Raw genomic sequence first — 12,423 nt, 5'->3', positions numbered from 1 at the left:
ATGAGGTGCCCCCCACCCAACGCTCCCCCGGTGCCAGCCCCACCCCACAGCAGCACCACCGACCCCATACGGCAGCAGCCCCAGACGCCGCCACCCCACAGGGCAGACGGGGCGGCTCCAATGGGGGGGATAAAGGGGGGAGTCGGGGGATAAAGGAGGTGGGGGACGGGGCTGGAGGCGGGAATGGAGCACAGACGGCAACAGGAGCACGGCCCTATAGGGGAGCATGGATGGCTATGGGAGCACGGCCCTATAAGGGATCACAGCCCTATATGGGAGCATGGCCCTATAAGGGATCACAGCCCTATATGGGATCAGGGCCCTATATGGGATCAGGGCCCTATAGAGGAGCACGGCCCCATAAGGGAGCATGACCCTATAGGGGAGCACGGCCCTATAAGGGAGCACAGCCCTATATGGGATCAGAGCCCCCTATGGGATCAGGGCCCTATAAGGGATCACGGCCCTATATGGGAGCCGTGGTGCGACTCCATGGGGCTGCCGGCCCTGCTGAGGGCTCTGCTGCGGGAATGGAACCATAGGACCGGACCAAACTGGGACAGGACAGAACGGAACGGACCGAGCCGGGACGGGACAGAACCAAGCGGACCAAACCGGGACGGCAGGTATGGGAATGGGGGGCGGGGGGGGCAACGGCAGGGGGGTTCAATGTGACCGGGGGGTCACCTGGGGTCAGTGTCACTGGGGTCGCCATTTGCCATGTTCCACCATGTCTGTGTGTGTCCCCAGGTGTGTCGGTGTCAACACAGCTCAGCACAGCATCAGCAGGACCTCCCTTATCAGCAGGACACCCCCACCCCCCCACCCCCCCTTATCACCATGTCCCCCCCTATCACCACCAAGGCCCTCCTTCTCACTATCACGACCCACTATCGCACCACCACAGTGCCCCCTGTCGGCCTGCCCCCCCTTATCAGCCCGCCCCCGTTTCCCGTCCCCGTTCTGCCCGTTCTGCCGCTGTAACGGGGAGTCCCGCGCGGTGTGGAGCAGCCACGCTCTGAAGGACGCGCGTGGCCGTGTGCTGTGCCCCATCCTGCGGCGCTACGTGTGTCTGCAGTGCGGCGCCACGCGGGACAACACGCACACCAGGAGGTTCTGCCCGCTCACCCTGGCGTCATATCGCTCTGTGTATGCACCGAGAGCACAGGGACACCAGGGACGGCGGTGACTGATAGCAGGTAATGGGGTATGGGGTTATAGGGGTTAGTAGGTGATGGGGTTGTGAGTTATCGAGTTATTTATGGGGTTTGTGGGGGTTATGGGGTTATTTATGGAGTTATGGGGTTTTTTATGGGGTTATTTATGGGGTTATGGGGTTATTTATGGGGTTATGGGGTTGGCTATGGGGTTATGGGGTTATAGGGGTATGGGGTTATCGGGGTTTCGGGTTGTGGGGTTATGGGGGTTATAAGGGGTTATGGGCTATAAGGGTTATGGGGTTGGCCCCCACATATTGTACTGTGTGTGTCGGGGCAGTTGTGGTGGTGATGATGTTAATTACGGCCGTAATTACTAATTACTATTACTAATAACGCACTCTGTGTCATCCCCAGGCTGTGCTGAGCGCAACGTGGGACAGAAGGCAGCAGCTGGGCACCAACTGTGCACCATCATTAGTGCACTATCACTTGTGCACCATCATTTGTACACCATCAGCTTTGCACCACCACTCGTGCACCATCATCTTTACACCATCACTTTACATCACCACTTTACACCTTCAGTTGTGCATCATCACTTGTGCACCATACCTTTGCACCATCATTTGCACCACTACTTTGTACCATCATTTGTACACTATCACTTGTGCACCATCACTTTGCAGCATCCCTTTGCACCTTCAGTTGTGCACCACCACTTTGCACCATCATTTGTGCACCATCAGCTTTACACCACCACTTTGCACCAGGAGCAGAGCTCAGCAGCCGTTCCCTGTTGCGTTGTTGTGTTATTGTGTAGTTGTGTTGTTCCAGCCCTGCTCACACTCGTGTGTTTATTGCACCATTATGGGCTTTTTTTCCCCAATAAAGCCCCACTCACAGCTGCAGCTTCATCCTGGCTCGTCCCCCTCCATCTTCCTCCTCCTCCTCCTGCTGTTGTACACCCCCCGGCTCCGCTCACGATGCAGACGCAGCAGCAACACCAGGGCACGATGGGCGCTCATCACACGGCGGCTGTAGGATAATGGGACCCCATAGGGGATAATGAGACCCCATAGAGACCAATGAGACCTCATAGGGAACAATGGGACCCCACAGAGACCAATGAGACCCCACAGGGGCAATGAGAGTCCCCATAAGGGACAGTGAGATCCCATAGGGGATAGTGAGACCCCTATAGGGCACGATGGGCGCTCATCACACGGCGGCTGCAGGGACAATGAGACCCCATAGGGGACAGTGAGACCCCATAGGGGACAGTGAGACCCCATAAGTGCCAATGGGACCCTAACCCTAACCCCCCCCCAGCACTCACTTGAGGTTGGACAGCTCGAGGATCAGCCCCCCCAGCACCGCAGACGCATCCTCACCTGGTGCCACCTCATTCCTGGGAGTCAAAGGGGGTGAAATTGGCACCAATCTGGGGCTTTTTAAGCCCAAAATGAGCTCTGGGTTCTGGTGGGGGGGGGGGGTCTGACCTGGGGGTGCAGCTGGGTGAGGCCGGGTCCCCATCGGCGTCCACAGGGCACAGAGGGGCTGCAGGCTGGGAGGGGGTGGTGGGCTGGGGGGGGAAATGGGGTGAAATGGGGGCAACTGGGGATGGACTGGGGGAAACTGGGATGAACTGGGGTGAATGGGGGGGGATTGGGGGATATGAGAGTGACTTTGGGGGGGACTGGGGTGATGTGAAGTGAATTGAGGTGAATGGGGGAGAATTGGGGGGACTGGAGGGGTCTGAGAGTGACTTGGGGGGGAACTGGGATGAACTGGGGTGATATGGGGGGAATGGGGGTGAATTGGGGGGGATTGGGGGATATGAGAGTGACTTGGGGGGGGAACTGGGATGATGTGTGGTGAAATGGGGGTGAATGGGGGTGAATTGGGGTGAACTGGGGGGGGAATTGGGGTAAATTGGGGCAATCTGGGGTGGAATGGGGGGTAAACTGGGGCAGACTGGGGTGAACTGGAGCTCTATGGGGTGAAGTGGGGCAATGTGGGGTGCAGTGGGGCGCTATGGGGCTGTTCCCTATGGGTTCTCATAGTACTCTGGCATTACCTGCAGCAGCTTGGTGCCCCCCCCTGGCACCCCACTGTGCTCCGGTGCTGAGATGTGGGGCAGCCCCACAGTGCCAGCCCCATAGCGCTCCTCATGCTCTGCCCCACAAGTGGGCTCAGCTTTGGCTGCCCACTCCCCCTCTTATGGCTCTTTGGTGGCCTCAATGCATTCTGTGCCCCCATCAGTGTCATCCATGATATATTGGATAATGCATACTCATATTGTTCTACTGCTCTTGTTGTAATGGAAACTGTCAATGCAATTACATTTTTTACATACAGGTCGAAGGAGGTGATCCTACTCCTCTACTCTACCCTGGTGAGGCCTCATCTGGAATATTGTGTCCAGTTCTGGGCTCCCCAGTACAAAAAAGACAGGGATCTCTTGGAGAGAGTCCAGCGGAGGGCCACAAAGATGGTGAAGGGCCTGGAGCATCTCCCCTATGAGGAGAGACTTAGGGAACTGGGTCTGTTTAGCCTTGAGAAAAGAAGGCTGAGAGGGGACTGGATCCAGGTTTATAAATACCTGAGGTGTGGGGGCCATAGTGGTGAGGCTGGTCTCTTTTCAGTAGTGCGTGGGGACAGGACTATGGGTAATGGGATGAAAGTACAGCATAGGAAGTTCCACACGAATGTGCAGAAGAACTTCTTTACAGTGAGGGTGACGGAGCACTGGAACAGGCTGCCCAGGGATGTGGTGGAATCTCCTTCTCTGGAGATATTCAAGACCCGCCTGGATGCCGAGCTGTGTGATGTGGTGTAGGGAGCCTGCTTTGGCAGGGGGGTTGGACTCGATGATCTCTAGAGGTCCCTTCCAACCCCTACAATTCTGTGATTCTGTGATTCAGGTAGGGATGTGAAGCCGAACACTTCATGGTCCTGCAATTGCCAGCCCGAGCCAGGCACTGTATTGAGCAGCTATTGAAAAAGGCAGCAACACCATTCAAATGTTTGTTTTGCTTTTATTTGGAATACACAGATGTGCTAAATGCATCCAAAATACATTTCAATATGAAATCAAATAGGAGGGATACTGGTAATGACTAAAACTTCCTCAGTTCCTCTCTGCAGTCCATGAAAGGGAAATCACGGCCAGGCCTGAAAACCGGACCACACAGTGTGTGTCCTTTGGTGCACCTCTGAGGACGCAATCCAGGCGATTCTGCTGTCCTTTGTGCCTTCCTGCTCAAGCCCTTATCGTTTCTTTTTGCTTTCCTTCTTGGCTTTCTTGCTCAGCTGAGCAGCACTTGCCTTGGGTTGCTTCACCATCTCCCAAGCCTTACACTCAAAACCCTCCGAGTCCTGCAAGAATCAATTGGGAAACAGTCAAGGAGCTTTCTAACAACTGAAAGGGAAGAGAAGCAAGAGAGGATGGGTGGGTGTCAAATAAGGGAAGAACTCAACAGACAAGAATAAACCTATCCCTGAGCTCCAGCACACACGCGTGACCACTGCCTTATTAATACTAACAGCAATGTTATTCTAGCCATTAAAGTCACCCATGTTCACGTACCTGGTTGTGGACGTGTTCGTGGCCTTGCTGCTGCTGTGCTCTACAACGCCAGCCACAGAAATAAAGAGTGCAGAAAGCTGATCTGTTGAAGACAGAGGAGTGAGCTGTGCTTAACCAACACTGCTTCAGAGCATGCTTACAGTAAGGCACACCTACCTTACAACAGCCATGCAGGAAGCTCCAGACACAGCTCCAGACTGTTTCCATGAAGCCCAATTGCATTTCACAGCCACTCACGCTCTGCTCCTTGACAATCTGCAACAGAAAAGTCAAAAGATGCAAATCCCATCCCTCGGAGATTTCACAGACCTCCGCACTCATGGAGCAGCACTCATGTCATTGGGTGAGAAAGCAGACGTGTGCTTACCGAGTGAGCGCTGTTTGCTGCCAACTGCTGGTAGGAACCCACCTAACTCTAAGTACGAACAGTAACCTATGCCTAACTCTAAAACAGGAACAAAAACCAACACCTAACAATAAAACGTGAACAATAACCTACTCCTAATTAAAAAACATGAACAATAAGGTAATCCTAACACCTAATCCTAACTAACTAAACTTTACAATAAAAACACCAATAAAAACAGGGTTCAGATGGAACCAGGGGCCTGCAGAGGTCTGAGAGGAGGAGCTGATGTTAAATGAAGCCACCCAGCTAATGCCGGGGGCAGGGGCCGCGCAGACAGTACGGAGCCCAGCGCTTGGACCAGCGATGCTGCAGCTGAGGTGGTACTGCTGCAGGGCCTGGCACGGTGGTGTGGTGCCAGGCCAGCTGTGCATCGGGCGGATCCACCTCCATGGGCTCATCCTCAGGTGGATCCACCTCCATGGGTTCATCTGGAGGTGGATCCACCTCCATGGGTTCATCTGGAGGTGGATCCACCTCCATGGGTTCATCTGGAGGTGGATCCACCTCCATGGGCTCAACGGAGGTGGTCACGCGCCTGGTCCAGGCGCGATGGCAATGGGCTCGCTTGCCTGTCTGCCGCCTGATGGTCCTGGCGGGCCCCCTCCTCCTCCTCCTCGACCCTGCAGTCCCCGGAACCATCTTCCCAGCTAAATGTTGGGTTTCCTCCAGCCTCGCTCTCTTAGGTCCCCACATGGCTGTTAATGGCCGGAGCTCTAAGAGGCGAGTGCGTTGCGTGGGGCAGTGGTGACCAAGGTAACAGCTGTGGCCAGGGTTCTAACATGGCCCAACAGGGTTCTAACTGCTGGCACTGCTGGCACTGGCGTTCCACATGGCATGGTCCCAGCAACAAACACCAGCACAGAACTGCAGCCCCGACTCGTCTCGCTCACTGACAGCCAGAGCAAGGACATGTTACACACCTTCCTTCAGCTCCACGCACTCCCTGGCACCGCACGCATCGCCTCTGCATGCCGCAGCACCGCCAGCTCCTCCCCTGACATCCCTCCATGCCCCGCACCGCGGCCCGACCCCATTGGCAGCGCACAGCCCGCTCCTCCCGGCCCCGATCACCTTCCCATGGCGCCATGGCCCGGAACTGCTCCTGCCGGCACCAAGCGCTTCCTGCCCCTCCATTCCCCGCTCCTCCTTTCCCTTCACTTTCCATCCGCACTCAGGACGCAGATCTCAATGGAGGTGGCTGCAGAACATCATCAGTGCAGGCAATCAATGGCTCGTGCTGCGCTTCACTGCCTTGTGCTCCTCATTGACTGCTCTGCTGTGCCCTTTCCTAACCCCGCAGGATCATTTGCTTCTGTCTTTAGTGAAAGGGCTCTCCCTCAGAAATCCCAGACCCTGGAGGTTAATGAGAGAGTCCGGGGAATGGGAGATTTCCCTTTAGTCGGGGAGGAGGTGGTCCGTGAGTGCCTAGGAAACATTAAGGTCGATAAATCCATGGGACCTGATGGGGTGTATCTGCTGGTGCTGAGAGAGCTGGCAGAGATCTTTGCTGAGCTGCTCTCTGTAATCTATCAGAGATCTTGGAGAACTGAGGAGGTGCCTGAAGACTGGAGGACGGCCAATGTCACTCCAGTCTTCAAAAAGGGCAAGAAGGAAGACCCGGGTAATTATAGGCAAGTCAGCCTCACCTCTGTCCCAGGGAAGGTGATGCAACAGCTTGTTCTAGATGCTATCTCCAGACAACTGGGTGATATGGAGGCTATCATGAGTACTCAGCATGGGTTCACCAAGGGGAGGTCGTGCTCGACCAACCTGGTCGCCTTTTATGAAGATGTCACTAGCTGGGTGGACAGGGGGAGGGTGGTAGATGTAGTCTACCTTGATTTCAGTAAGGCTTTTGATACTGTCCCCCATGACATCCTTATAAAGCTGAGGAAGTATGGGATAGATGAGTGGACAGTGAAGTGGGTTGAGAATTGGCTGACTGGCAGAGTGCAGAGGGTTGTCATTGCCGGTGTGGTATCTGGCTGGAGGCGTGTAACTAGCAGCGTCCCCCTGGGGTCTGTACTGGGTCTGGTCTTGTTAAACATCATCAGCGACCTTGATGAGGGGATAGTGACCACCCTCAGCAAATTTGTGATGACACGAAGTTGGGAGGATTGGCTGACATGCCTGAAGGCTGTGCTGCCATTCAGCGAGACCTGGACAGGCTGGAGAGCTGGGCAGTAAGAAACCGGATGAGGTTTAGCAAAAGCAAGTGTAGAGTCTTGCACCTAGGGAGGAATAATTGCATGCACCAGCACAGGCTGGGGGAAGACCTGCTGGAGAGGAGATCTGCTGAGAGGGACCTGGGCGTCCTGGTGGACGACAGATTGGCCATGAGCCGGCAGTGTGCCCTTGTAGCCAAGAAGGCCAATGGCATCCTGGGGTGCATTAAAAAGAGTGTGTCCAGCAGGTCGAAGGAGGTGATCCTCCCCCTCTACTCTACCCTGGTGAGGCCTCATCTGGAATATTGTGTCCAGTTCTGGGCTCCCCAGTACAAAAAAGACAGGGATCTCTTGGAGAGAGTCCAGCGGAGGGCCATGAAGATGGTGAAGGGCCTGGAGCATCTCCCCTATTAAGAAAGGAAATGCCTTGTCCAGAAGCAAGCAGTGGGCTGGAGAGGGCACCAAAACGAAACCCTGCTTGCACCTTTCCCTCTCCTCATTCCACATGCTGACATTTATTTTAAGAGCAAAAACAAGACTGCAGTGAAGAAAGCTCCAGAACAACTCAGCTACTTTATTCACCCCCTTCTCTTTCCACTACAGAAGATTCTCAGAAAACCTCCAAGAGCCACGCTACTGCTCTGCTGACCCTTCTCTGGGATGCATGAGTGCGCTCAGAAATGACTGAGAGCAACACATGCACACAGACACACAGCAGATCCCTACACAACCACTTCTCCACTAGGAAACAGCATCAAAAAGCAGCTGGTGGGAAGAGTAGAAGTGGAAAGCGGGCATGGTGAGAGAAGTGCTTTGGGCAGCAAGGAAAGGCCATCTGAAGCTCCTGGGTTAAGTCCCTTCTGCAGAGGGTGTCGGTGATGCCGTCTTCTTTGCAAACTCTTCCTGCATGGGGAGAAGCATTGGTCTCCCTCATCCCTGGGCTCTCCAGCATCCTGAGAGTCTCTCCTGCTGGGGGTTTTCCCATGAGAAATGAGGCACCAGCCCTGAGAGAAACTCTTCCTGCAGGAGATGCACTCCTAGTAGCTACCTGTCCTGTGGACTTGCAATGTTTAATGAGGACTGAGCTTTGCATGAAGTTCTTCTGGGAGTGTGAGGAGCTCTCTGCTCAGCACAAAGCCCTTCTCACACTCAAGGTTTCCTGCCATTTCAGCTCACTGGTGCAGACATTCTGGTAACACAGCAGATGGGATTCTCTGAGGGAGAGAAAAGACAAGTTCCCAGGCATCTCCCTGCATGCAGGCCTGGCCAAAATGTTCTAAACTGTCCAACAGAAGCTATGGTCTCTCTCCTGTGTGCATATGCTGGTGCAGCTTCAATTCAGAACTCCCTTTGAAGCTCTTACCACACTCAGGACACTCACAGGGTCTCTTTTTCCTGTGGATGCTCTGATGCAGCGTCAGCTCAGGACGCCTTTTAAAGCTCTTCCCACACTCAGGACACTTATAGGGTCGCTCTCCTGTGTGCATGCACTGGTGCATCTTCAATTCAGAACGCCTTTTGAAGCTCTTCCCACACTCAGGACACTTATAGGGTTTCTCTCCTGTATGGATGCGCTGGTGGAGCTTCAAATCAGAACTGCTTATGAAGCTCTTCCCACACTCAGAGCACTTATATGGTCTCTCTCCTGTGTGGACAGGCTGGTGCACCTTCAGTTTAGAGCTGCTTCTGAAGCTCTTCCCACACTCAGGACACTTATAGGGTTTCTCTCCTGCGTGGATGCGCTGGTGGAGCTTCAATTCAGAACTCCCTTTGAAGCTCTTACCACACTCAGGACACTCATAGGGTCTCTCTCCTGTGTGGACACGCTGGTGCACCTTCAGTTCAGAGCTGCTTCTGAAGCTCTTCCCACACTCAGGACACTTATAGGGTTTCTCTCCTGTATGGATGCGCTGGTGGAGCTTCAAATTAGAACTGCTTATGAAGCTCTTCCCACACTCAGAACACTTATATGGTCTCACTCCTGTGTGGACACGCTGGTGCACCTTCAGTTTAGAGCTGCTTCTGAAGCTCTTCCCACACTCAGAGCACTTGCAGGGTCTCTCTCCTGTGTGGATGCTCTGGTGGCGCTTCAAATTAAAACTGCTTATGAAGCTCTTCCCACACTCAGAGCACTTATATGGTCTCTCTCCTGTGTGGATGCGCTGGTGGAGCTTCAAATCAGAACTGCTTATGAAGGTCTTCTCACACTCAGAGCACTTATATGGTCTCTCTCCTGTGTGGACACGCTGGTGGAGCTTCAGTTCAGAGCTGCTTCTGAAGCTCTTCCCACACTCAGGACACTTATAGGGTTTCTCTCCTGTATGGATGCGCTGGTGGAGCTTCAAATTAGAACTGCTTATGAAGCTCTTCTCACACTCAGAGCACTTATATGGTCTCTCTCCTGTGTGGACACGCTGGTGCACCTTCAGTTCAGAGCTGCTACTGAAGTTCTTCCCACACTCAGAGCACTTGCAGGGTCTCTCTCCTGTGTGAATGTGATGGTGGACAGTGAGGCTGGAACTGTTTTTGAAGCTCTTCCCACAATCAGTGCACTTAAATGGTCTCTCTCCTGTGTGGATGCGATGGTGGATGGTGAGGTTGGAACTGTTTTTGAAGCTCTTCCCACACTCAAGGCACTTATATGGTCGCTCTCCTGTGTGGACACGTTGGTGTATTTTGAGTTTAGAACTATCCTTAAAGCTCTTCCCACACTCAGGGCACTTACATGGTTGCTCTCCTGTGTGGACACGTTGGTGTATTTTGAGTTTAGAAATACCTTTCAAGCTCTTCCCACACTCAAGGCACTTGTACAGTCTCTCTCTTCTGTGGATACACTGGTGGGAAGTGAGGCTCCCACTGTCCGTAAAAGTCTTTCCACAGTCAGAGCACTCAAAGGCTCTCTCTCCTGTGTACATGCACTGCTGGCCAGTGGGGTGGAGTCTCCATTTCATGCTCTCTGCAGAATCACAGAACTCATAATGCCTCTTTGCTGAGGGCGTGCACTGGTGGCTAGTGATGCTGGAATCCAGTTTAAAGCTTTTCTCACACTCAGTGCATGGATTCTGCTTTTTCATCTGGCACACATCCTTGCTCCTGGTTTCCTCAGGCTGCTTTGGACCTATGTTGAAGTCCACTGGGTTCCTCACTGTCATTCCCAGATGCTTTCCCAGGGGCTTCTTGATGTGCTCACCCTGACCTTGCTGCAGGACTTCCTGGACATCCCTTCTGATTTCTTCCTCAGAGATGCAATTCCGCTGCATTTCCGCTACACAATTTCTCTGCGGAACCTCCTTTGTATTTCTGATCCCATCAGCTGCTGGATGACAGAGGAAATGCAGCAATAGCACACGGTGCCCAAAATAAAACACAGGCAGAGAAGGCTCTTACAGCCCCAACATTCCCCTTCCCTCCACCACCTCACCTGGGCTGAGGTCTCCTGGCATGGCCTCAGGGCTATGCACATCTGGGATCCAGGGGTCTTCCCCTCTTTCAAGCAGGGAGATCACCACGGGCTTGGGGGCTGGAAGTGGAGCTTCAGGGAGAGAAACAGGGAACAAGAGAGCATTTCCCTCATGCTGGCACAGTGCCTGTTCAACAGTTCCACTCTGTGCCCCTCCCCAAGGAGAAACCACCATTTAGGTCTAAATGACACTGTGCCTACAGCTTCCCTTGGAGCAAAGAATGTTTTGACATCTCTGAACATTGTGAAGGGATATTTTTTCTTTCAAATTAACTTTACAACAGCTTATTTGTTTTCTTACAGTCTACCAGTGGTCAAGGCATCAAAATGTTGATGGCAATTGCATGGAAAATCCTCAATTCCATAGCAGTAACCAGGGATTCATCTGTGAGCTGGAGCTGGTGGCACCAAGCAACACACAACACAAGGGCTGGTTTTCTCCCTCCTGGCTGATGCCTGCTTGCCAGCACTGACTCTGTGGCTTTGATCAGAGTGCCGTGCATACTAATCCCTTCTGAAACTCATGCTTTTCAGTATCTCCTTTCTTGCTGGCACTGTGGTGTGAGTCAATATGTAGCTGCATGGTGTTTATTCAAGGCCCGGCTTGCAGAGGCTCATTCTGCACAGCCAAAGGTGCCCTAACGAGGAGGAAAGGCAGACAAGCTCTCACCCAGCGAGGCCACACACTGGTGTGTCTCCAACATCACGTCCCGGTAGAGCTCTCGTTGCACAGGGTCCAGCAGCGCCCACTCCTCCCTGCTGAAATATACGGCCACCTCCTCAAAGCTCACGGGCTCCTGCAAGCAAAGAGGCTCCTTGCTGGGAACAGCCAAGGCCCAGGCAAGCAGCTCGCACAGGACAGAACCTCACACCCCAGCTGCTTTTCTGTCCCCAGCACACACACGCTGGCTGAGGGCACCTCCCTCTTCCCCTGCATTCACATCCCTGGCCCCTTGGCCTCTCCTGCCTGCTTCCCCAACCCCTACCTCAACTGGATGTGCTGCAGCCATTTGCTGCTCTACTGCAGGCTGGGATGATCACGGCTGGAAGGCAGAAGTTGAACTGGAGCCTGCAGAGAGAAGAGAAATGGCAGGGGAGCTGTGAGGGAATGCAGCAGTCCCAGTCCCAGCTCAGCCCTTCTGCAGGGCACTGCCTGGCCTTGCAGAGGAAGACAATGAGCTGCAGCACAGGAAACAGTCTGGCTCAAAGAGATGAACCGTTACAAAGCTGTCTCAGACTGGGAGGCTGAAACAACTGGTAGCTGACACTTAGTTCAACAGCTGAGACTGAGAGGGGACTTAAGACAAAGCACAGCAAGGAGGCAGTCATCTTACCCCAAAAGAGGGAGCAGCCCAAGTGCCCCTCCAGCTCTGCTGCACAGCAGCGGGCTGCACCACAGGACCTGCCCTTGAGCAGGGCTGTTTCTGCAGCTCACACCTGCACAGAGATCCCTTGCAGTTTGACATCAAGACTCCTTCTCAATACAGATCTTCTGTAAGACACCCGTGGTTACTTTGGAGCTTTCATGTATTCTCTAAGGTTCTGTCTTAGAGGGACTGTGCACATATGATTCCTTCCACACAAAGCCTTGACCAAGCTTGGGACTAGGAGAGGATCCAGCCACATCCTAGCTCCTTACC

At 53.7% G+C, this 12,423-nt stretch overlaps 1 protein-coding gene and 1 long non-coding RNA gene across 2 annotated transcripts; both read right to left on the bottom strand.

The window, feature by feature from the left end:
• Window positions 1-2,359: 2,359 nt before the first annotated feature.
• On the bottom strand, window positions 2,360-2,734 carry LOC146756408 (uncharacterized). Its single transcript, XR_014937444.1, has 3 exons — window positions 2,660-2,734; window positions 2,497-2,568; window positions 2,360-2,389 (listed from the first exon to the last, which is right to left on the bottom strand). It is a non-coding gene; the product is annotated as an uncharacterized LOC146756408 (long non-coding RNA).
• A 5,884-nt stretch (window positions 2,735-8,618) lies between these two features.
• On the bottom strand, window positions 8,619-10,475 carry LOC146756407 (uncharacterized). The gene has a single exon (XM_085524355.1). The coding sequence runs from the start codon at window positions 10,473-10,475 to the stop codon at window positions 8,619-8,621; it is 1,857 nt and encodes a 618-aa protein (XP_085380481.1).
• Window positions 10,476-12,423: the final 1,948 nt, after the last annotated feature.

The sequence above is a fragment of the Coturnix japonica genome, chromosome 27 (assembly GCF_054131305.1).
Source record: "Coturnix japonica strain WE chromosome 27, WE-NBRP24, whole genome shotgun sequence".
Lineage (NCBI taxonomy): Eukaryota > Metazoa > Chordata > Aves > Galliformes > Phasianidae > Coturnix > Coturnix japonica.
Note: the sequence above shows the minus strand (reverse complement) of the source record. Positions and strands in the feature narration are given on the sequence as shown.

Bases quoted from the DNA above. Each gene is read 5' to 3' on its own strand.
- LOC146756407 (XM_085524355.1), bottom strand. From the start codon at position 10,475: ATGACAGTGAGGAACCCAGTGGACTTCAACATAGGTCCAAAGCAGCCT.